Source organism: Mustelus asterias, chromosome 13 (assembly GCF_964213995.1).
Source record: "Mustelus asterias chromosome 13, sMusAst1.hap1.1, whole genome shotgun sequence".
Classification (NCBI taxonomy): domain Eukaryota; kingdom Metazoa; phylum Chordata; class Chondrichthyes; order Carcharhiniformes; family Triakidae; genus Mustelus; species Mustelus asterias.
The window spans coordinates 3,461,985-3,487,720 of record NC_135813.1 but is presented as its reverse complement, the minus strand read 5'-3'; the positions used below and the strand labels follow the sequence as shown (position 1 = coordinate 3,487,720).

The following is a 25,736-nucleotide window of genomic DNA, read 5'->3' as shown; positions in this document are numbered from 1 at the left end:
CTATCAGTGTCTGGATTGCTCGCTCACTGGCCTGCCCTCTGCAATATCACTGTTCTGCAGGTTTGAAAAGGGCGGTTCTCAACACTGTTGCTTCTGATAGATAAATCCAAAATCAGAGCATCGAGATACGTTGGCATCAGAATTTGAGATATTCGCACATTTAAATAGTAACGCTAATTTAAACTTTATGTAGGGCATCAAGGCTCATGATGTATGGGACTTGCTCACAAAAGTTTGGACACTCCAGTGATTAAAAAAAAAACACAACTGCTATTTTACTTTGTCACACAAGTGGCACAGTGGTCAGCACTGCTGCCTCTCAGCTCCAGGGACCCGGGTTCAATTCCAGCCTTTGGCCACTGTCTATGTGGAGTTTGCACGTTCCCCCGTGTCTGCGTGGGTTTCCTCCGGGTGCTCCGGTTTCCTCCCATAGTCCAAAGATGTGCAGGTTGGGTGGATAGGTCGTGGCAAATACATGTGGCTATGGGGATAGTGCAGAGATGAGGGCCTGGATAAGATACTCTGTCAGAGACTTGGCGCAGGCCTGATGGGCCAATTGGCCTCTTCTGCACTGTAGGGATTCTATGAAATTAGTGATGATTTTCATTTTTAAGCAATTTCTTTATTTATTTATGTCACAAGTAGGCTCACATTAACACTGCAATGGAGTTACTGTGAAAATCCCCTAGCCGCCACACTCCGGCGCCTGTTCAGGTACACTGAGGGAGAATTTAGCATGGCCACAGCACGTCTTTTGGACTGTGGGAAGAAATCGGAACATTCAGAGGAAACCCACGCAGACATGGGGAAAATGTGCAAACTCCACACAGAGTGACCGAGGCCAGAATTGAACCCAGGTCCCTGGCTCTGTGAGGCAGCAGTGCTAACCCACTGTGCCACCGTGCCTGTGAGGAGCTCACACCTTATGGGAGCAGGAAATCTGTGCAAAATGGTCCCAGGCCACCTCGGAGTTATTTATTACTAGCATTAGCTAGTACAGGGCAGAGAGAAACACAGGTTAAAGTGCTAGGTTGTGCCACACTGCAATGAGTATGCTTAGTAAACCACTGTTTAAATCATTGCTCAATATCAGTAGCTGCAACGTTTGTGACTCGTATGTCAGGTTCGCCCACTGGTGAAGCAGTGTAACCCAGAGAACAATCACTGTAACATGCACAACCTACCTCCAAAATGTGTCCAGTCTGCAGATTTGCTGGGCAAAGGCAATCTAAATTCACACATGAAAACAAACAGTGAGATGTTGATACTGGTCAAGGACAGGTAACCATTTTACCAACTAGAACTTTCCATTTAAGCAAACTCACCATTAGTACAACGGTTAGTGAAATGCAGTCGACCCAAAAAAAATCAACCTGAACTGTGTCATCTGGGGTGCAAGCCAACAATGAAAGGTTGCAGCTTTGGTTACTAACCAGCCAGAGAACTCGCTGCCCTCTTGTCCTCTTCCTTAAATTGCCCACAGGTTTGCTTCCTGCAACTTACACCAAGAAGCATGTTGATGGACATCCGTGTGAAAATAGGCCTGGGTTCAAACTGGAATGCCCCCATTAGGCCGGTTAAGCCTGATCAAGGCCCATGAGGAATGGGTACTTGGAAGAAATATTAAGAGGGACGCCACATCTGTGGGAGAAAATTTTGCCAGGGTCTTTTCAGCAGGAGGTGGAGAATTATTAAGCGGAAAACTGCTGTGAATAACGCATTGAGTCACTGCTGCTGATTGCCGAGAGAGAGTAGAACAATGCCAGTCTCACCTTGGACCCAAGACAGCTGTGGTTGAAGCTCCCCCTCTGGGAGTGGGGCACATACGCTAGGCTGACAAATCTATGTTGCACTGACAAAGACCTGCAGTGCCAGAGAAGCCAACTTTCCCGAAATTCCACAAAAAGAACGTTCACCGTTATCTTCAACCACCACAAAAACAGACTGAGCGATTTTCCTTCCCATGTGGGCTCTGGCTGTGCACAAATTAGTGGCCAAGTCTACCCACAGCAAAGACTAGATTTTAAAAGTAATTCCCCAGATGCTTGACATCAGTTCAAGTTGATTCTGTCTTTATCACGGACTAAGCAGAAGCAATGACTTATACACCTGTGGACAGCTGTGGGTGAATAATTAAGATATTTCATAAACATCAGACCTACAGGATAAAAGCAAATTACTGCTGATGCTGGAATCTGAAACCAAAAGAGAAAATCTCAGCAGGTCTGGCAGCATCTGTAAAGGGAGAAAAGAGCTGACATTTCGAGCCCAGATGATCCTTGGTCAAAGTTCAAATGCTAGGGTGGCACAGTGGCTCGCACTGCTGCCCCACAGCTCCAGGGACCTGGGTTCGATTCCTGGCTTGTGGAGTTTGCACATTCTCCCCGTGTCTGCGTGGGTTTCCTCCGGGTGCTCCGGTTTCCTCCCATAGTCCAAAGATGTGCGGGTTAGGTGCATTGGCCGTGCTAAATTGTCCCTTGGTGTCCCGGGATGCATTGGTTAGAGGGATTAGCGGGGTAAATATGTGGGGTTACGGAGATAGGGCCTGGGTGGGATTGTTGCCGGTGTAGACTCGATGGGCCGAATGGCCTCCTTCTACACTGTAGGGTTTCTATTATTCTATGATCTGGACTCGAAACGTCAGCTCTTTTCTCTCTTACAGATGCTGCCAGGCCTGCTGAGATTCTCCAGCATTTTCTCTTTTGGTTTCAGACCCCACAGGTCCCGAGTAGAGGGACATTTCAGATTTTTGGTTAAAGTTTGTGCTTTGCATTACAGATGGCAGTGCTGGGAAATAGCAAAGGGTGCCCAAAGTCGAAGCTATTCCCTCAGGACAGGTACAGCATGAAGAAAAGATTCTTTGATAACATTAATGAACCTCCCCCAACTTCAGAAGAGGGACTTGCTCATTGGAGAGTGGCATTCCAAGTGTCCAAACTGGCTTTTATACAAACTCAGTCATGGAAAAGCAATACTGCAAACACTGGTTGCCTGAATAGGTAAGGAGGAGCTTGAATAGTTGGGGTGAATGCAAGTGTTAAGCTCACCCCTAAATGATTCTTCAAGCCATTTAGAGTAAAACGTCACACGTTGACAAAGTTACAAACGCATACATGCAACACAGGGTCAAAGACATATGCAAATAAAACTATTTGAAGAAGTCATACCTAGTTAGTCACAATTAACAGAATTATTTAAACATTTTCACACTTCTTCATTTCAAGAGTGCGCTTACATTTGTGTTAAGGTTCCCTTTCATTAAATTAAGACTACTCCGTGCCATTAACCACATTCTTAGAAGTGGAATATTTAAGATTGGATCAGAAATTTCAAATGGTGACGTGGGGCGTGTATATAATTGATTAAAAATTCAGACTGCACAGGTACAGCTTCCATTTTAAGCACCAATCACTGATTCTTGTGCTTCGAGACCAGGACTAACCATCTGAAAATACCACAGCAATCGCACAGCAACTAATGATTCGGTTGGATGAAGAGGAGCAGCCTGCCTGGAGGATAAATGCTGGCATACGCCATTGGGGCTGAATTGCCCATTTCCCTACAGCACGTTCTATGTAATCCTGAAGACGGATCAATTTCCGAGTTTGAATTGGTGAGCCATTCTTTATTTTGTGTCACGCACGAGACTCGAGGGAAAGGTGAGATTAGCTCACATGTGAATGTGGTGTCCAATTAAAACTGACCAGGAAGGTGGGACATTACAACAAGCCAGCCTGTAGCTCATCTGTACTGAAATAGTTCTCCGACAATTCAGGTTTTCTCTCCCCTATATTCCAATAATGCAATACCAAGTCTTTTGTCATTCATGGGTCTTCACAAGAGTTGCAGCACAGGTAAATTTCTCTCGTGTACAAACAGGACAGTCCCAACCGGCACTAGCGTCTAGGTTAGAGGGAGAGGAGAAATATTGAGTTGATGTAACACCAACCTTTGAAAGCAGAACAGGGGCAGGTCTTGGGGAGCAAATCTCAGGGCAAGGTCAGTATTTGTATGTGTGACCCCCAACAATTGAGAACCATTGCTACCCCGAACATTTATTACGGAGGGAGGGCTGTGTGATAGGAACACTGCAGCAAACCGCAGTGCTTGGGAGAAGAAAAGGAAATCGGTTGCCTGCTCCCACTGCTGCACGCTATTAAGAGACCAGTGACAGAACTTTTGGATATGATGTGCAGTCAAAGGAGCACTTTGCATAGACGCCTCGCAGTGTTGACGACTCCTGAAAGTTTCACCACACTTGCAACTGCTGCACCCGGTCAGCCTTTATCCTCCTTTGCCCATCTCAACTTTTCCATAATTAAGAGACAATAAGAATAGGAAGAGAACATTTCTTTTAATGTTCCCCGCTCCCATGTGCCAGTAAGATTCTGTAGAGGGGATAAAGGAAATCAAGAATCGTTGCTTCCCATTAATCAAACAAATTAACCACAACAATCGCCAAGAGAGTTAGAAACACTTCATGGATTCAGTTAATTATTGGAGTTTAATTGCTGGTTATTAAATGGCACGACAGCAAATTCCACGCTTACCTGACCATTTTCCTTTGAGTTTGGGACTCGGGCTGCACAGGATAAAGTCTAAAATAAACAGGGTTGGGGAGGGCGAGGGGGGGGTCGCACTTCCATCAGTTACTTTGTTCATCTTCATTGTTCAGCAACAAAAAAAATATCTTTCAGTGGCAACTTGTACCAGCCTCCCCACAGCACAAGAGTGTCCCGCCATCCCAATAGTTAAAGTAAAGTTTTAAAGTTTATTTATTAGCGTCACAAGTAGGCTTACATTAACACTGCAATAAAGTGACTGTGAAATTCCCCTAGTCGCCACACACTGGTGCCTGTTTGGGTGCAGAGGGGGAGAATTTAGCACGGCCAATGCACCTAACTAGCACGTCTTTCGGACTGTGGGAGAAACCGAGGCACCCGGAGGAAACCCATGCAGACACGGGGAGAATGTGCAGACTCCACACAGACAGTGACCCAAGCCGGGATTCGAACCTGGGTCCCTGGCGCTGTGAGGCATCAGTGCTAATCACTGTGCCACCATGCAATAGATGGTCATAGATTTTAATGGGGAGACAGTGCAACACCACAACTCATCAACATTACTTGGGATAGATATCAAATAGGGGCTGGAGTCCAGGCACCAATCCATGCCTTTTCTTAAAAAGCAAATTCAAGAGATGGAACAGCAATAAACCTTCCACTATACAAAGCACCAAAGAAGAAACTTGTACATATAACTTGTACATTGAACAACGTCAATTGGAATTTGATCAGATAGAGAGAAAAATAAAATCTCTGATAGGATAATTGAGAATACTTTTGGTTTTATTTGCAATAATTTGCAGGAAATATTTTTACAAAGTTGCATTCAAAATCAAAATGTTCTGAACCTTCTGAAAGACTTGCATTTACAGAAAATCTTTATCTCAGAACATTGTAAAGCCTTTGGTGGCACAGTGGTTAGAACTGCTGCCTCACAGCGCCAGGGACCCGGGTTCAATTCCGGCCTCGGGTCACTGTGTGGAGTTTGCACTTTCTCCCCGTGTCTGCATGGGTTTCCTCCGGGTGCTCCGGTTTCCTCCCGCAGTCCAAAGATGTGCAGGTTAGGTTGATTGGCCATGCTAAATTGACCCTAGTGTTAGGGGGATTAGCAGGGTAAATGTGTGGGGTTACGGGAATAGGGCTTGGGTGGGATTGTTGTTGGTACAGGCTCGCTGGGCCAAATGGCCTCCTTCTGTACTGTAAGGATTCTATGATTGAGTGATGTTGTGGTTGAGGGATAAATCATGGCGAGGACAATGGGGAGAACTCCACCACTCTTCATTGATAAAGAGTGCTGTGGGATCTTTACATCCACCCCAAGGGGCAAACAGAGTTTTGGTTTAATGCCTCTTTGGAAAAGACGGCACCTGTGACAGTGCAGAGCTCCTTCAGAACTGCAATGGGATTCCCACCATTCCCCTCCAGCTTACCTGCTAAGCTCCTTCACATGCGCATCTCCCCCATGCTGAATCAGCTTGTCCAGCACGTCCAGGGGCGAGATTGACGAACACGACTGAGACACAGAATCCTCCAGTTGCAAGCCCGCTGCCTTCTGAAGCTCGGAGGTCTTCTGCTTGATGAAGAGACTTGCCGTCTTTGGCAAGGTCAAATCAAAAAGGTGTTCGTACGGGAGGGGGTGACCACTACCAAGTGGAGGGTGCCTCAGCGCCTGGACCTTCACCAGGAGGCTGGGTGTATATACTTCCAATGTTGTTGACCCAGCTTTGAGGGCCTCCTGCTTGATCGGGCTTCCGGAACAGTTTTCACCTGGCTTGTCAATGGGCATAAACCCTCGTTTGTTGGGACATTGCTCTTGCGAGTGAGGGTCTGGCGCTTTGCAAATTGTAGGCAGGGCTTTCTGGGGCTCAGGGCACATTCCCTGTTCAGCAGCTGAAGAGTACAACTCCTGCTCCCGCTTCATCTGAGGGCCAGTGAGCGTCTCAGTCCTGTGCTGGAACGGGGAGTCGAATCCACCTCGAGTAACCAGGGACTGCAGGTCCACCGGGGTAATTTCAGAAAGTTCATCAGCAATAGCAGCTGTCAAAGTAAAAATACATCCTTATATTCAGTGAAACTCCCAGCACCGGTCTAATTATAACATGTCTCCATCCAGACAAGAGTAGTTCTGTTCTAGGTCCCCATATTACCGACAGTCAAACAACATGAAAATCTTGCATCTATGTAGCATCTTTATTTAACATGGTAAAGTGACCCAAACAATTCAGAGGTGCATAAAGACAAAAGCTGACACCAAGCCATCTAAGGGGATATTAGGAAATGTGACCTAAAGCTTGGTCAGAGAGAGGCCAGTTTTTAAGGAGAGTCTTGGAGGTGGAGAGAGTTGGAAAGGTTTGGGGAGGAAATTCTACAGCTTAAGCTGAGGACATGGCTGCCTCTGTTGGGATGAAGGGAAACGGTGATAATTAAACTGTGGATAATAGAAAATAGACGGTTAGAATCATAGAACAGAATCATAGAATTCCTACGGTGCAGAAGGAGGCCATTCAGCCCATTGAATTGGCACTGACAATAATCCCACCCAGGCCCTATCCCCGTAATCCCATACATTTACCCGTTACTCCCTCTAACCTATGCATCCTGGGACACTAAGGGGCAATGCAGCATGGTTAATCAACCTAACCAGCACATCTTTGGACTGTGGGAGGAAACCAGAGCACCCGGAGGAAACCCATGCAGACACGGGGAGAACGTGCAAACTCCACACAGTCAATGGCCCAAGCCAGTAATCGAACCCAAATCGCTGGAGCTGTGAGGCAGCAGTGATAACCATGTGCTGCCCTGTTTCTTGAACTCCACATCTCAAGAAGCAGGGATTAATTCCCAGAGTCACTGCCCCTGCTCAGACTTTCCATGGAGGCCACAACCCCAAAGAAGGGGAAACACTCATCTTGCTGCATATTACCATGAGCACAGATGAACTGTAATGCCAGTGTGAAATTTTAGTTACAGACATTTTTCTTTGAAGTTTGCCAATGATACTGCTCACTGACAGAAATCATAACCTTGAATAAATGCTTTTCTTTTAGCCAAGTAAATCATGAATTCAGTCATTTCACTGCCATGGGTTAACTTAGAAAGAAGGCGTCTCTTATTCTTGGCCATTTTCAGGGACCAGAAACAAACAAGAATCCAGAACACTATTGTTCAGGAATAGGCAATTCGGCCCATTAAATCTGTGCCAGCATTTTTCTTCATGAGTCATCTAGAGCATTCTCTCTCCAGGCCATATAAAATCCCCTCTTTTTCAAACAAATTCCCCTTTCTCTCTCCTTTAAGGATAGTTTGCGGCAGAGAATTCTACTGGCCTGTACAAAGAACGCGTTTCTATCAACTCTTTACTGGGTTTAATGTTAGATTTGTCAGACATCATTTGCATTTATGTAAGCAAGAGGGAAAAGAAGAATCAACTTGGAGTTATCTTTCATGTCTTTGAGACATTCCAAAACAACTTACAACCACTGGATTATTTTTGAAGTGTGGCCACTTGTGGCACTGCAGGGTATCACAGGATTGCTTAGAGCAAATCAAAAAACAAATGGCCAAATCCTTTGGTGTTAACTGAAGGAGGAATGTTGGCCAAGATTCCAGGAGAACGCCCAGAGGCTGTATTCCAAATATGGCAGCACGGTGGCACAGTGATTAACCCTGCTGCCTCACAGCACCAAGGACTCAGGTTCGATTCCCGGTTTGGGTCACTATCTGTGCAGAGTCTGCATGTTCTCCCCATATCTGCATGGGTTTCCCCCGGGTGCTCCGGTTTTCCTCCCATAGTCCAAAGGTGTGCGGGTTAGGTAGATTGACGATGCTAAATTGCTCCTTAGTGTCAGGGGAACTCGCTAGGGTAAATACATGGGGTTATGGGGATAGGGCCTGGGTGAGATTGTGGTTGGCACAGACGCGATGGGCCGAATGGCCTCCTTCTGCACGGAAGGGATTGTGTGATTCTACGGTGGGATCTTTTACATCCAAATGAGCGAGAAAACTTTAGTTTAAACTCACCCAAAAGATGATGCTTCTGACAGTGCAGCCTGCATTATGGGCTCAAGTCACTCTGGTTCAGGAGTTGGGGGTACAACAAATGGGAGTGGGCATCACTGGCTAGGACAGCATTTATTGCTCATCCCTTAATGCCCTCAAGGTGGTGGTGGTGAGCTGCCTTCTTGAACTGATGCAGTCTGTGTAGTGTAGGCACACCCAGCGCTGTTAGGGAGGGAGTTCCAGGATTTTGTAAACATAAACCTACTGATAGTGTGCCACCCTTCCATTTTAAATTTCGTTGACAGAGTTTCCAAATCCAACATCCTACACCTTTTATTCCTTCCGGTATCCTCACAAAGTTCTAATCAAGATTTGTCACATCTATACTGACCCCTCAGCACCCAGATCAAAATCTCAAGAGCAGAAAACTTTTTACCTCCCTAACTTTACAGGATGTCAGAATATCACTGCATTGAGAATTTGTTCTTTTTCCAATTCTGTTTACATTCTGCACTCTGGATGTGGGCATCTAGGGCTCAAAATGTTTTAATAAACTAAACTGGTGACAAGAATGATACTCTGAGGTTTGTGGGTAGAACAGTTTCCGAACGAGTACACTCCCGATGAGGAATCTATCAGTATCAACCATCTAAAGCCTTTAGGGTTTTACAAGGCAATATAAAATCTACATCAAAGGACAATACAACATTCCAGCAGAGATGCTGTGTGTGAGTATCCTCGGGAAGGGGCAGGTCAGTCAGTTTGGGAATAAGAGGGAGGGATATGGATGGGGAGAGATGGAGAGAATTATCTCGACATTCAGCAGATTTCAGCATCCTTACTTATCATTCGTTACATTTGGCATCAGAAACGTACCTTCCTCATTCTCTTTTTCCATTCCATCCTGTAGATTCAACCCCTTTATAACCTCCGACAGCTCTTTCAAGGATACGGTTTTGATGTTTTCATGCTCCAACCCTGAACACAATGCAGAAAAAAAAGAAATTAGTCGTGGCTAACATGGAAACAATACTGCGTTCAATTGGGCAGAGATCAGAATTGCTGTTCCCAATACATTGATAGTTGACAAGATACTATAATTATTAGTGCAGTGAAAAAATCTAATAAGCTCTAACCAAAGACGGTGTAATAATGGAGTAGGAATGAGACAAGATTGGAGCTCCTTTCTCTAAAATAAGACAGGTGTCCCAACAGACACCTTGAAACTTAAGGGGTCGAAAAGATGCTGCCACATGTGGGACAAGACCAAAACTAGGGACCATAAACTTTAGTCACTAAGAAATCCAAGGAATTCAAGAGAAACATCTTTGTCTCAGAGTGGTATTCCCTGCCACATGGGATAGTCAAGACAAATGCTGCATCTGAGGGGAAAAACTAGATAAGCAAGAGGAAGAATCAGAAACCCTACAGTGCAGAAGGCAATTCGGCCCATCAAGTCTGCACCGACTCTCTGACAGAGCATCCCACTCAGGCCCTATCCACATTACCTCACGTATTTACCCCATTAATCCCCCTAACATGCACATCTTGGGACACTAAGTGATAACTTAGCATGGCCAATCCACCTAACCCGCACATCTTTGGAGTGTGGGAGGAAACCGGAGCACCCGGAGGAAACCCACGCAGACACGTGGAGGGCATGTAAACTTCACACAGGCAATCACCCACGGCCGGAACTGAACCCGGGTCCCTGGCGCTGTGAGGCAGCAGTGCTAACCACTGTGCCACTCCCATGAATACACGGATTAGTTGAAATGAAGAGGGTTGGGAGGAGGTTTATGTGGAGTATAAACACCACCATAGGTCAGTTAAACTGAAATGCCTGTTTCTGTATTGCAAATCTTCTGAAACCCAATTCTAGAAGCAAGCTTCTACCTAGTTAATCAGTTTCTCTGCACATTGGAATGTACGCCCAGGAGGGGCTGAGCACTTCAATACGAACAAAGCAGGCATGCCACTCACCACACGGGCTGTCAGCTGTTCCTTTATCACCCGTCATTTGTCGCTGTTTAATGAATGGCTTTCCACTCTCCAGCTTACCGTCCTGCAACAGCAGTTACAACAGGATAGTATTACACCACCGTGACATTAAAATAAGGAACCTTATACAAAAAGATTTTAGGAATGTAAGGGCTGAATTAAGACCACGGGAGTCTGTGATGGTTAGCACTTGTGGTGTAATTAATGCTTGCAACATGAGCTAAAAGCTCCAAGCTAAATGCACCAAGTTAAAGAATCATATTGCATAGGGGGATAAAAAAGAGAGCAAAATACCAAAGACACATTGGAAGGAGTCCAATAAGTCTCACAATAACAGGTTAAGGTCCACCAGGTTTATTTAGAATTACAAGCTTTCGGAGCACTGCCCCTTCATTGGAAAGCTCGTAATTCCAAATAAACTTGTTGGACTTTAACCAGGTGTTGAGGCTTCTTACTGTGCCCACCGCAGTACAGCGCCGACATCTCCACACACATTGGAATGAGATAGCCTAGGACCTATTGCGATTAAAGGCAGCATTTATTGTCCTCTCCAATTGCACTGATTCAGAGTCAACGATATAATTGGTCTGGGTTTATACAGAATTCCAGTCCAGGCAGAAGTCATAGCAGGACTCTCTCCATGGAAAGGATTAGTGAGAAAGTTGGATTTTCAAGCCACAATCTGGTGGTCTCTGCGGTCCTTTTCTGGTGCCGGTGTCCACATTTCCATTTTTATTAACTTGCTTTGTCGTGATTTGAACTTGCAACTTCTCGGTTACTGGTCCAGGAGTATGCTGTCGGTGGGATAGCTCAGTGCAGCATTTCTCAACTCACAGCGACCGAGGGAGGTGGCTGGTGATGGGCTCAGAGTTAGGCTGGAGCAGAGAGCAGTCGCCACAGTCAATACAACACTGGCTGACTGTCTGGCCCTCAAAGGGGAGCAGACATGGAGTAGATGGGAGTGGCAGGACAATCATCAGGTAGACCTATAACTGATTTGACTTAACTTAGTATTGTCACATGTACTGGGATACAGTGAATAGTGTTGTTCCTTGTGAGCTATACAGCCAAAACATACCATTCATAGAGTACATAGGGGAAAAGGAAAGGAGAGGGTGCAGAATGTAGTTTTACAGTTATGGATAGGAAGAAGAGAAAGATCAGCTTAATAGGTGATAGGACCTTTCAATAGCCTGATGGCAGCAGGGAAGAAGCTGTTCTTGAATCAGCAAGGCTCATGATGGGCCCCAGGTGAGTTCAGCCTTGCTCAAGAGATGATGTGGAGGTGCCGGCGTTGGACTGGGGTAGGCACAGTAAGAAGTCTCACAATACCAGGTTAAAGTCCAACAGGTTTATTTGGAATCACGAGCTTTCGGGGGGGGGGGGGGTGGAGGGCTGCTGCTCCTTCATCACCTGCTGGACTTTAACCTGGTGTTGTGAGACTTCTTGCTCAAGAGAGGCAAGTTGTTTTTTCAATACTTACATTTGGGCAAGGGTACTGGAATACAATTTTGTCCAGGTATTATGAACATTATAATTTAAATTGTCAAATGAACACATTTGAAAAGGGGTCCTCCACCCAAAAGTGTTTGAGAATCACTGGACTCAGAGGAAAGCCCCTTAATGCAACACTGGAGACTGTGCTCAATGAATCCAAATCAGCAAAACTAGCAGCTCTCAGCAGCCTGGAAAGGATTCATACAAATTAACTACAAGAATCAAGTGAAAGTAAAGGTGAGTGCCCCTGCCAATCTCCACAGCAGCCCAGACTGAATGTGGCTGCAATGTGACGTCGCAGGGACTAAAGGGAGGAGGAGACAGAGAAGAGGGGAAAGGATAAGAGAGGAAAAGAAGGGAAGACAAAGAGAGAGAAAGGAAGTCAGGCACACAGACAATTAAAACACCTCAAAACATTCTATAGGCTTTTCCCAAGAACAGCATCATGAGGGGAAACTGATCACCGGTTTGCAAAGTGCCACTTACGCAAAATAACAATCACACTATTATTTTATCTTCTCTGCTGTTTGGCCATTCACACACTATTCTCTCTGTGGACAGCTATTAGCTGGTTTCCCTGGTTTCTGTGGCTATGACTCATCTTTCATTCCCTCCCCCTGCAGTATAAATATCTCCCACTTTCTCTGCCTTTTAGCTTTGACAAAGGGTCATCTGGACTCGAAACGTCGGCTCTTTTTTCTCCTTACAGATGCTGCCAGACCCGCTGAGATTTTCCAGCATTTTCTCTTTTGGTTTCAGATTCCAGCATCTGCAGCAATTTACTTTTATCTTTTCCACATTATTAGTGATGCATATTATTATTCATCTTTATGTTATACCAGCAAACATCATCCTTTTACCTTCCTTGGCAATGCTGCTCCCTGGAACGAACTGTGCATAAACTCATCTGCAGGACATGTAGGGGGCGGGGAGAGGGTGGGTGCTTCAGTCGATGATCCTTTTCCAACTGTGAAAAAAAAAAGCAGAATTAACAAACCGCTCTTTCAGCAGCTTTGGTTGTGAGATCACTTTGAGAGAATAGGCTAATGAGCAAGTAGACAGGATGTAAACCCAGACATTGCTCAGAGGAGTTTTCAATTTAGCTAGCAGCAGGATGGGGAATTCCAGTTGCACTTTGTTAACAATAGCTGTTGAATCTTTGTAGTAAACCTGTCTGCTGAGCAGCCCCTTACCACATCTTCAAATAAACCAAACTTGAAATTGTACAAGTCCTGGGAGACTGGTAAATTTGGATTAAGCAAGGCTAGAAATACAACACAGTCAGCCAACAAATGTGTAATCTGCGTACTAAATCCTCTCAAGCTTGTGGAATTTAATAACTGCAGGTCAGGGACTCGATGCGAGTAATCTTCTCGCACCCAAAACATCATAACCTGCCTTTTCCATCTGCAGACTGACTGACCTCCTGCATATTTTCAGTGTTGTCCACGTTTACTTCACATGTTTAGTATTTTCTATTTCTTCAGCCGTCTGCTTTCTTGACAGTTGAAATCGAGGATGCTGCCTTAAGGACCTTGTGCAGCAAAAATCGTAGAAACCCTACAGTGCAGGAAGCGGCCATTCGGCCCATCGAGTCTGCACCGACAACAATCCCACCCCAGGCCCTATTCCCGTAACCCCACACATTTACCCTGTTAATCCCTCTAATCTACACATCCCAGGACACTAAGGGGCAATTTAGCACAGCCAATCAACCTAACCCGCACATCTTTGGACTGTGGGAGGAAACCGGAGCACCCGGAGGGAACCCACGCAGACACGGGGAGAACGTGCAGACTCCACACAGACAGTGACCCAAGCTGGGAATTAAACCCGGGTCCCTGGCGTTGTGAGGCAGCAGTGCTAACCACTGTGCCACCGTGCCGTCCTTTTATTAGAGATTAGAGAAAGTCCTGGGTCTCAGGGATTGGCCTCCCAACAACCGCAATCATTGGTCGCTTGTGACAAGAGGGGTAATCGGCAAGTGCCATGATGTCAATGACTGTTGAGTCACTACAGAGAAGGTTCAACGCCTGTTCAGATAATTCTCTCCTAGAATTACAATATTGCACTGTGTTATCAGTGCATTGGTTACCTTTAGCCAATGCATTTGAATGTGATGCTCATTTCACTCCATCTCAAACTGCTCCAATTGCAACCATCAGCAACGATTAATTGTACCGTTCACCCAAACATAGAAACAAACTAGAAGGAGGCCATTCAGCCCTTCGCGCCTGCTCCGCCATTCATTTTGATCATGGCTGATCATCAAATTCAATACCCTGATCCCGCCTTGCCCCTGTCCCTTTTGCCCCAAGAGTTAGATCTACTTTCTAATCAAGGGGCAGCATGGTGGTTAGCACTGCTGCCTCACAGCTCTAGGGACCCAGGTTCAATTCTGGCCTCGGGTCACAGTCTGTGTGGAGTTTGCACGTTCTTCCCGTGTCTGCGTGGGTTTCCACCGGTTTCCTCCCACAGTCCAAAGATGTGGGGGTTAGGTTGATTGGCTGTGCTAAATTGATCCGTAGTATCAGGGGGATCAACAGGGTAAATATGTGGGGTTATGGGGAATAGGACTTGGGTGGGAATGTGGTCGGTGTGGACTTGATGGGCTGAATGACCTCCTTCTGCACTGTAGGGATTCTATGATTCTAATTTCTTCTTGAAATACAAAGTTTTGGCCTCAACTACTTTCTGTACCCAAGTTCAATACAACCTGATGCGCTATATAACTCACGAGGCTAGAGGTACTCGGGGAAATAAAGGCTTTTATTGACTACAACAATAGAGCTACCATATATAATACACGATCCCAGACTAAAGGGTCCCAGACAGAGCAGTGACCTTTATACCTCTCCCAGGAGGCGGAGCCCGACTGGGATGTACCATAAGAACTATATTACAGGTAGAACAGCCCAACCCTAACCCCAACAGTAACATGTAGAACAGCCCAACCCTAACCCCAACAGTAACATATATACAGACTCATAGTACTGGCCAGACCCTGGCTCAGCAACAGTAACATATATACAGACTCGTAGTACTGGCCAGACCCTGGCTCAGCACTACCTGGTGGGAACCAACAATGGTTCACCACACAACCCAAACTGAGGGGAGTATCAGTCTACAACCTGCAGCACTGGGTGCTTTTCCATTGCAGACTCAGCTCAAAAACAAACTCACCATCACACTCCATCAAAAGCCAACAGTGCAAAGTCAAATGGAACAGCTTACCGAGGGATTTGCTACTGCACATCATACAGGGACAGCCCCGCTAACTGAGCAACAATCCTTAGTGATAAAGCAGGTAGCGGGTGAGCTGGGGTATACTTACTGGGTGTACTGTAAACCCTGTGTGGGCAAGAGGCACTCTGGGATGTTTCAAATGGGCTGGGAGAAAGTCCTCGGGAGGAGGGAGGTGTCGACAACCCACAGGCTGAAGATGGGCTCCAGAGCAGGTCCTGGAAGGGGAGGCACAAATTCAGCAACACTGAACTTCAAAATTCAATTGAACCACATCGTTCTCACTTAGCAAGGACTTACCGGGATTCCATCTGTAGGGAGGCGCTGCAAGGTTGGCGGTGTCTTGTACTGAGGCTGGGTCCCAGGGAGAGCGGAGAACGGGACCCGGGGTGTGTAGGTTGCAGAAGAGGTGCTACCTGTAATGAAATTCAGTCAAAAGGCGAAACAACTCAACTCTCAAAAAAAAACTTTCCATACAGAAATGAAACCAGTTAAAAAAAACTCCAGTAAAATATCCAAAAGAGAAAATGCTGGAAAATCTCAGCAGGTCTGGCAGCATCTGTAAGGAGAGAAAAGAGCTGACGTTTCGAGTCCAGATGACCCTTTGTCAAAGCTTTCTCTTTTGGATTCAGATTCCAGCATCCGCAGTCATTTGCTTTTATCCAGTAAAATATCCCCCAGGAACAAACATGTGTCTCTTTTTGCCCCCTCTAATCAAAAATTAGATCCAATTTGAAAGTAGACCAACAAAAAGCACTTCTTAAAATTATACTGATCACCATTAATTCCAGGATGGCTTAAAGGTATTTAAATTTATGAAGGGTGGATGGTTTCCAGTAACTGATGGAACCCTGACTCCTGAATGAGGGGGCACAAGAACAAATAGAAGAGATTTAGGACAAAAGGTTGAGGGACTGCGGAACGCACTCCAAGAGTTATTGAACCAAAGACCAGGTCAACATTTACAAACTGGCTCGATAAATTGTGGAAAGAAAGAGGTGAATAAAAGGATTTGGAACAAGGCAGGCACATAGAATACTCCTGCGAGAAGGATAAGCATCAATATGGACTAGATGGGCCAAATGGCCTGTATGCTTTGTAACTTCTGTACATTTTTATATAACCAAAGATAACCTTCCTTACCAAAGCTGCTCTGAGAATCTGAGAATGGGCTGGAGCTGTGGTCTGTGTGCTTTTGTTGTGTGTGTGTAGAGAAGTGTTTCGGCATTACTGCGTAACCCTCCTCACATGATGCCTCCTTTGGGTCCAGAGAAACTTTGGCACATTCTATCACAATGTCATGAGTTTCAAATCGCTTCCACCTGTGCAATGGAACAGGAAATGGAACTATTAGTCACTGGCGATCACTCCAGTTCATTGCGCAACACTGGGGAATAAAAGCCTATTGCCTCAGGGTGGGTCTAACCCAGTCAGCCGTTGTAAGAATCATGTTTCTGTTGCTAAAACAATACACAAATCTGCTCAGCTGCAACTCCCCTTGCGGCCCATTGAACTTACAAACGTAACCATCGGCTTCTCAGATTTCAAGTCTATTTCACAAGCGGCTGATCAGGTATTATGTAACATAAAGCTCCAGCCCAGACCCGGGTCATGTTTGGTTCAGTGGACAACACCCTCGCCTCAATCTCAAAGTTCCAGGTTCAAGCCCCACTACGGGGTGTGAGCATTTCAAAGCAAGCTTTGCTTCAGTGCAGTACTGAGGGAGTGCTGCACTGTTGGAGATGCTGCTTTTCAGAAGGGATGCTGCATAGAATCCTACAGTGCAGAAGGCGGCCATTTGGCCCATTGAATCTGCACAGACTACAGTCCCACCCAGACCCTATCCCCATATATTTATCCTAGCTAGTCCCCTTGATATGAAGGGGCAATTTAGCATGGCCAGTCAACCTAACCCGCACATCTTTGGACTGTGGGAGGAAACCTGAGCACCTGGAGGAAACCCACGCAGACACGGGGAGAAGGTGCGAACTCCACACAGTGACCCGAGGCTGGAATTGAACCGGGTCCCTGGTGCAGTGAGGCAGCAATTCTAACCACTGTGCCGCCCCTGCATCTGCCTGTTCAGATGGATGTAAAAGTTCCCATGGCATTTCTTCCAAGAGCAGGACAGTTATCCCCTGTGATCTGGCCAATATTTATCCCTCAATCATCATCACAAAAAACATTACCCGGTCATTATCACATTGTTATCTACATTCACAAACGTTCTGATGTTAGGAGCTGCAACAGAAGCTGTTCGGCCCATCTAATCTATGCTAGTATTTGTGCTCAATGAGATTCGCCACTTGAACAATCTCTCCCTGCTCTCTCTTCCCTTCTCCTAACCTTCCCCTCAAAAGCATCAATGCCAACGAATTCAACCTGCAAGTTCCACATTCTCACCAATCTCTACACACACATTCCTGCTCATTTCTTTACTCGGAAGATTGAGAGAAGACTGAATAGATGTTGTTCAAAATCATGAGGGATCCAGACAGAGAAACTGGCAGAATGGTCGAGAATCAGAGGACACCAAGCTCAAGCGATTGGCACAAGAATCAACGGCAAATTGAGGATTTATTTTTTGCAAGTCGCCTGGATCGGGAATGCCCTGCCTGAGTTGTGGAGGTGGTAGATTCACTCAGTTTTCAAAAGTAAACTGGATCAGCACTGAGGGAAAGTGAGGTGGGGGTGGGCGGAGGGGTGTAGAGCGAGTTAAATTTCTCTTGCATAGTGCTGGAATGGGCTAGAGGGGCAGAACGGCCTCCTTCAGTGCTGAAAGCATTCTATTTGATTAGTTTGTGCCACTACTTTATACCTCACTGCATATATTACCCCTCAGAGAGATCTAGCTCAAATTTTTAAAATTCATTTGTGGGGCATGGGTGTCGCTGGTCAGCATTTATTGCCCATCGCCAACTGCCCTTGAGAAGGTGGTGGTGACCTGCCTTCGTCAACAACTGAGGTATCTCGCTCGGCCATTTCAGAGGACACTGGAGAGTCAACCACATTGCTGTGGCTCTGGAGTCACATGAAGGCCAGACCGGGTTAGGACGGCAGATTTCCTTCCCTAAAGGACATTCATGAACCAGATGGGTTTTCCCGACAATCGACAATGGTTTCATGGTCATCAGTAGGTTCTTAATTCCGGATTTTCTTTTTATTGAATTCAAATTCCACCATCTGCCGTGACGGGATTCGAACCCGGGTCCCCAGAACATTAGCGGTGTTTGTGGATTAATTGTCTAGCGATACCACCACTGGGCCATCGCCTCCCACCACCGCAGAGACATGGGCCCATAATCCAAGTTGACACTGAGTACAGAGGGAGTGTTGCACTGTCAGAGGTGCCGTCTTTCTGGCGAGACATTAACCAGAGGCTCTATCTGCCATCTCAAGATGGGGGAAGGGTAGGAGAAAGATCCCACAGCATTAAAAAAAAAACAGGAGAGTTCTCCCCAGAGTTGTGGTCAATATCCATTCCTCAATCAACATTAAACAAACAGATTATCTGGTCATTATCCCTCTGCTTTTTATGGGAGCTTGCTGTGCAGCGAATTTCCTTTTTTACAAAAGTAACCAGGCCACAAAAGTACTTCATTGGTTGTTAAGTGCATCGCGACATCCTGAGGTTGTGAAAGGGCTGGAATGGGCTAGAGGGGCAGAACGGCCTCCTTCAGTGCTGAAAGCATTCTATTTGATTAGTTTGTGCCACTACTTTATACCTCACTGCATATATTACCCCTCAGAGAGATCTAGCTCAAATTTCTTTTATTCATTTCTATACAACAGCAAAGCTTCTGTTTCACGCACTGCGAGAAAAACAATTCCCACAAAACAATCACTCTCTCCAAAGCTGGTGAAAACACAACTTTGATACGAAGCTAGGAACCCAAAAGATGTGCGGGTTAGGTTGATTGGCCATGCTAAAAATTGCCCCTTAGTGTCCTGAGATGTGTAGGTGAGAGGGATTAGCAGGTAAATATGTAGGGATATGGGGGTAGGGCCTGGGTGGGATTGTGGTCGGTGCAGACTCGATGGGCCGAATGGCCTCCTTCTGCACTGTAGGGATTCTATCCCAAAAAAATTAAACCAGAATGGCAAGAAAAAAAGATGAGAAACAGGTCCATGAAGTTAAAAATTCAACACTTTTAAAGCAACAGTAACATCGCATCAGCTGAAATGCTCTTAGACGAGTCTAGATTTATTAATAAAAAAAGGAAAACATGCCAGAGAGACAAATGGAAGGATCGACAAAATATCACTTACTTAATGGGATCCAGTTCGTGGTCCTTGGTTCCAGTCACGAGCTCGGGGTGGATTCGCACGTGTTCCAGCATCGGCTGTGACAGTTATTGGGAACGCAGTAAGTTTAAGATCAATGTAACCAAAAAACTGTCGCTGCCTGTCAGTTACACAGGGTCTTCAATAAAAAGCCAAACCAGTCAGTACGAAATGCGATCAAACCGCGTGAACAAAGAACCTGCTCACCTGTGCAAAGCACATGCACGCGCGCCCCCCCCAAACACAAACCGCACGCCTGCGCCCCCACACTAACCGCACGCCCACGCCTCAGCTAGTTTGCACAGACGAACTCAATGAATTTAAAGTTCAATGAAGAATACAGGTAAACGTGTCCAACATATTTGAACAGTCACTTTTTAATGATCAAGCACACCCACTCTAGTTTTCATTTGCATTTTCTACCATTAGTCCCCCCCTCCCCACCCATCCTCTCCCCTGACAATGCTGACCCATCCGGGAGTACAAAGCTAGTGTGCTGGCTGCCCTCATGCCTCACCCAACTGGTCACTCAAGACAACCTCGAGCGCGTGCAATGCAACAGGCAACAAGGGGCATCACTGATGATTGGATTTATTCTTGTCACATGTATTTACAGTGAAAAGTATTGTTTCTTGCACGTTATACAGCCAAAACATACCGTTCATAGAGAAGGAAACGAGAGAGTGCAGAATGTGTTACAGTCATAACTAGGGTGTAGAGAAAGATCAACTTAATGCAAGGCAAGTCCATTCAAAAGTCTGATGGCAGCAGGGAAGAAGCCGTTCGAGTCGGTTGCTGTTCACAAGTCCTTTCCAATCTCTAAACTCCACCAATCCCACAACCCCTACTCCTGTGCTCCCTACCTATTACGCCCCCCCTCCCCCAGAAAGCAGAACCCCGCCATGGACTGCCAAGCCTTTAGCTCTCCTTATTCAGCCAGCCCCACATAAACGCGGCAGACTCTGAACTGTCCAGAGAAGTGATCTAGAAAGCCACTTTGCTGTGTTAAAGCCACTCGCAGTGATTCAAAGTGGCCGCCCAGAGCCACCTTCTCAGGGTAATGAGGGGTGGGCGATATATGAAACGGGTGGGGGTGGGTGGGCATTGACTGCTGCAAAATATTCCTTTCGATGTAACGTGATGCAGGGTGCCCGGGGCTGGTGATTGGTACGATACAAACCAAAGTCCTTTTTCCATTCACCTGCAGCACTTTGGAAAAGTTCCGGGGTCTTCTCAAAGTCACGCTGCGACCGAGGCAGGCGCACCCCATTACCTAATGAAGCACTTTACAGCAGTCAGTGCAGCTTAAGATGCACACGGCCACTCCGTCTTCATTAATCAATGCTACTAAATCTTGCCCCCCCACTCCCCCCGGGAAAGAGAGAAGGAATCCAGCTCAGGTCTTACCTTTACCACCTCCTCAAAAGTTTCCATGTTTTCCTTCATACTGTAGTGGGAGCGGAGGTAGGACACAAAATTGCACGGGTACATCCCATAGAGACGGTGAAATAATGCATAAACACTGGCGTGTAGATGGATCAAATATACTTCTGGCACTTGGACTGTTAGAATGAAGAGAGAACAGAAAAGGCTACTTACTGCAGGACAGCAACATTTTAAAATTTCTCATTTTAAACAGTGTAGAACTCCACTTGCAAATTATATACATAGAAACAGAGGATAGGAGCAGGAGGAGGCCATTCGGCCCTTCGAGCCTGCTCCGCCATTCATCACGATCATGGCTGATCATCCAACTCAATAGCCTAATCCTGCTTTCTCCCCATAACCTTCGATCCCATTCGCCCCAAGTGCTATATCCAGCCGCCTCTTGAATACATTCAATGTTTTGGCATCAACTACTTCCTGTGGTAATGAATTCCACAGGCTCCCCACTCTTTGGGTGAAGAAATGTCACCTCATCTTCATCCTAAATGGTCCACCCTGAATCCTCAGACTGTGACCCCGGGTTCTGGACACCCCCCACCATCGGGAACATCCTTCCTGCATCCACCCTGTCTAGTCCTGTTCGAATCTTATACGACTAATCCGATTCTCTTCCCCCGGCCGCACTGTTTCCTAATCCCACTTGCACCCAATTTGCTTAGCAGCAGGGCTGGAGCATGTGGGCAGGTGTGTCCTGTCAAGCCTGGGACAGCTGCTTCTGCACACAACAAGCCACCATTATCCACCCAATAAGATAGTTTTACTTTGTTAGCTTTATTTTGTCAGAGGCATTGTAGAAATGGAAGCTGTTACAAAAATCAACATACAGAAAACTGTACGATTGATGAACAGACATGGATGTTAAGCATTTAATTCTGTTTCTCTCGCCACAGGTGTGGTCAGATCTACTGAGTGTTTCCTGTATCTTACAGCTTTCATTTCTGATTTCCAGCATCAGAACTAACTTGCTTTTGTTACAAAAATGCAGGATGAGCAAGCCTGGAAGACCAAGTTATAGATTCCAGGGCAACTTCTACATGTCCTAGAATCAGGAATAAACTTGATCCGTTAAACCAAAGCCATCTGCTCTCTCAGATTAATGTAAAATGATCCTAAGATCACTATTCCAGAGACGTGTAGGTGCGCTCTCCCTGGTGTGCTGAAAAATATTTATTCCTCAATCTTCACCACCACATTACATTGATTCAACTCTCTGCTGTGGGATCTTGCTGAGTGAAAATCAGTTGCAGTGTTTCCTGTGTTACAACAGTAACTACATTTCAAAAGTCCTCCATTGACTGCAAAATGCCTTTGTACATCCTGAGGCTGTGAAAGACGCTCCATAATTACAGGTTCTCTCTTTCAGGGAACCATAAGAGTGAGGGACACCTGCAGGATAAAGTTTCAACTGCAGCTAAAAACACCTGTATGCTCATCTAAAAGTTTATTTATTAACGTCACAAGTAGGCTTACATTAACACAGCAATGAAGTTACCGTGAAAATCCTCTAGTCACCACTCTCCAGCACCTGTTCCACTACCACTGCTACCGTGCCAACAGAGGCGGCACGGTAGCAGTGGTTAGCACTGCTGCTTTACAGCGCCAGAGACCCGGGTTCGAGTTACTGTCTGTGTGGAGTTTGCACATTCTCCGTGTCTGCGTGGGTTTCCTCCGGGTGCTCTGGTTTCCATCCACAGTCTGAAAGACGTACTGGTTAGGGTGCATTGACTTGAACAGGCGCCGGAGTGTGGCGACTAGGGGAATTTCACAGTAACTTCATTGCAGTGTTAATGCAAGCCTTACTTGTGACTAATAGGTAAACTGTTAACTATTCGCGTACACTGAGGGAGAATTTAGCATGGTCAATGCACCTAACCAGCACGTCTTTCAGACTGTGGGAGGAAACCGGAGCACGCGGAGGAAACCCACGCAGACACGGGGAGAATGTGCGAACTCCACACAGACAGTGACCCAAGCCGGGAATTGAACCCAGGTCCCTGGCGCTGCAAGGTAGCAGTGCTAACCACTGTGCCGCCCTAGTGATGACACTTTCTACATCAACCAGTCGCAGACAGTTAGCCACTTGTGAGCTTCACACGGTGGGCTCTTGTCCATTGTGATTAAAGCTGAAAGTGCAAAAACTCAAAACTACATTCAACACCCTGGGGCAGAAGAGATTCTCATCCCAGGAGCCTTTGATTCAAAGCCAAGGACTTTGGAGATTAAAAAAAAGAGATCAGACAATCATGTCCTGCCTCGATTGGCATAACCAGAATCTCCCCCCCCAACCTCCCCCTCACTGTACCATTGACATACCTGGTTTCTGCAGGTTCCAGGCAGCTAACCGGCCAAAGATTTCAAAGAAATCGAGGAGATACTGCTTCCCAGCTTGTGGGATCATTGGCAGGAGGATAATTAACACGAGGACTCCAGTCGTGAGCACAACAATCTCCGTTTCTGTCTGCAGAGAGAAGAGAGACAGCTGAAACTCAATGGGGGCGGGTGTTTCAGTTTAATGTAACAGCGAGACATGGCGATTGACTACAATCCAAACTGGGGAGGCAATGAGCAGGAACCCACAGGAAAAAGGAATCTTCATGTGGGCATTTGAGCATTCAAAGGCATTCGTGGAACTGAAGGATGCCATTCGGCCCTTCACGGCTGTGCTGTCAGTCGGTTAGACCACAATTGATCCGTTTCAACTTCTGTGGGCACAGTGGTTAGCACTGCTGCTTCACAGCTCCAGGGACCTGGGTTCGATTCCCGGCTTGGGTCACTGTCTGTGTGGAGTTTGCACATTCTCCCCGTGTCTGCATGGGTTTCCTCCGGGTGCTCCGGTTTCCTCCCACAGTCCAAAGATGCGCGGGTTAGGTTGATTGGCCATGCTAAAAATTGCCCTTAAGTGTCCCGAGATGTGTAGGTTAGAGGGATTAGTGGGCAAATATGTAGGGATATGGGGGTAGGGCCTGGGTGGGATTGTGGTCGGTGCAGACTCGATGGGCCGAATGGCCTCTTTCTGTACTGTAGGGTTTCTATGATTTATGATTTGATTATTATTGTCACATGCATTAACAGTGAAAAGTGTTGTTTGTGCGCTATACAGACAAAACATACTGTTCATAGAGAAGGAAACAAGAGAGTGCAGAATGTAGTGTTACAGTCATAGCTAGGGTGCAGAGAAAATTCAACTTTAACACAAGGTAGGTCCATTCAAAAGTCTGACAGCAGCAGGGAAGAAGCTGTTCTTGAGTCGGTTGGTACTTGACTTCAGACTTTTGTGTCTTTTTCCCCGAAGGAAGAAGGTGGAAGAGAGAATGTCCGGGGTGCGTGGGATCCTTAATTATACTGGCTGCTTTGGCGAGGCAGCGGGAAGTGTACACAGTCAATGGATGGGAGGCTGGTTTGCGTGATGGACTGGGCCCTCACAATCCCATCATTCCCATATTTAACAGCATTCCATCAATCTCAGTTTTTGGAACTTCTTAATTGAAACTCAGCTTGAACAGAATCATAGAATCCCTACAGTGCAGAAGGCCATTCGGCCCATCAAGTTTGCATCAACAACAATCCCATCCAGGCCCCATCCCCGTAACCCGGTGTCTACCCTGCTAACACCCCCCCCCAACACTATGGGGCAATTTAGCATGGCCAATCAACCTAAACTGGACGGTGGGAAGAAACCCACACAGACATGGGGAGAACGTGCAAACTCCACACAGACAGTGACCCAAGGCCGGAATTGAACCCGGTCCCTGATGCTGTGAGACAGCAGTGCTAGTTCAGATTTCCACCCCACTTTGTGCCTGGAAACAGGTCAGCTATAAACGATGCCAAGAAGGGGGACATAACTGAAGAGGGAGCCCATAACTTTAAAACGACTGCTCTTCCAAAGCACAGAATGACTTACTTTCCGATCTCCTGGCATCGAGGTAACAGAAACTCAAGACCGGTCAGCCATGGTTCAGTGGGAAACACATGCAGCTTGGAATCAGACAGTCATGGGTTCCGGTCCCACTCCAGACACTTAACCCATAATCTGAAACAGCACTGCAGTGCAGTACTGAGGGACTGCTGCACTGTCAGAGCTGTCGTGTTTCTGATTCACCAAGCCTGTTGTCTAGAGTATACATAAAAGATTCCATGGCAGGATCCACAGAGGAGCAGAGGAGATTCCCCCACAGAATCCACACAGACAAGGGGAGGCAATGGCCCAGTGGTATTATCATTAGACCATTCATTCAGAAACTCAGCTAATGTTCTGGGGACCTGGGTTCAAATCCGGCCATGGCAGATGGTGGAATATGAATTCAATAAAAAATACTTGGAATTAAGCATCTACTGATGACCATGAAACCATTGTCGATTGTCAGAAAAACCCATCTGGTTCACTAATGTCCTTTAGGAAAGGAAATCTGCTGTCCTTACCTGGTCTGGCCTACATGCGATTCCAGAGCTACAGCAATGTGGTTGACTCTCAACTGCCCTCTGGCAACTAGGGATGGGCTATAAATGCTGGCCCAGCCAGCGACGTCCATGTCCCACAAACGAAAAGAAAATGCTTTGGGAGTCCGGAGGTAGCGAAAGGTTTTTAATTGCAAGCCATTCTTTCATTTAAACCTCAATGTGAACCTTGGTTGGGTGAGGGGGGTATGGACATGTTTAAGACACTGGAGCAAAGTTTTTATCTGGTTACTGCTCGGGAGA

The 25,736-nt window shown here is 46.3% G+C and overlaps 1 protein-coding gene across 5 annotated transcripts in view; it reads right to left on the bottom strand.

The window, feature by feature from the left end:
* The window catches only part of tsc1b (TSC complex subunit 1b), a 55,774-nt gene that overhangs the window by 14,309 nt on the left and 15,729 nt on the right, over positions 1-25,736 (bottom strand). For 2 of the 5 annotated variants that reach the window (XM_078226184.1, XM_078226185.1), the window contains exons 5-16: positions 23,349-23,493; positions 20,997-21,151; positions 19,575-19,648; positions 16,449-16,627; positions 15,606-15,721; positions 15,397-15,523; positions 12,923-13,029; positions 10,548-10,629; positions 9,441-9,542; positions 5,996-6,602; positions 4,551-4,598; positions 1,185-1,228 (exon numbers count right to left, since the gene is read on the bottom strand). In XM_078226184.1, coding sequence (XP_078082310.1) covers positions 1,185-1,228; positions 4,551-4,598; positions 5,996-6,602; positions 9,441-9,542; positions 10,548-10,629; positions 12,923-13,029; positions 15,397-15,523; positions 15,606-15,721; positions 16,449-16,627; positions 19,575-19,648; positions 20,997-21,151; positions 23,349-23,493 — 1,786 coding nt within the window. Of the gene's footprint in view, positions 1-1,184; positions 1,229-4,550; positions 4,599-5,995; positions 6,603-9,440; positions 9,543-10,547; positions 10,630-12,922; positions 13,030-15,396; positions 15,524-15,605; positions 15,722-16,448; positions 16,628-19,574; positions 19,729-20,996; positions 21,152-23,348; positions 23,494-25,736 lie in introns of those variants that run through there. The other 3 variants (XM_078226186.1, XM_078226187.1, XM_078226188.1) reach the window with 2 other exon arrangements.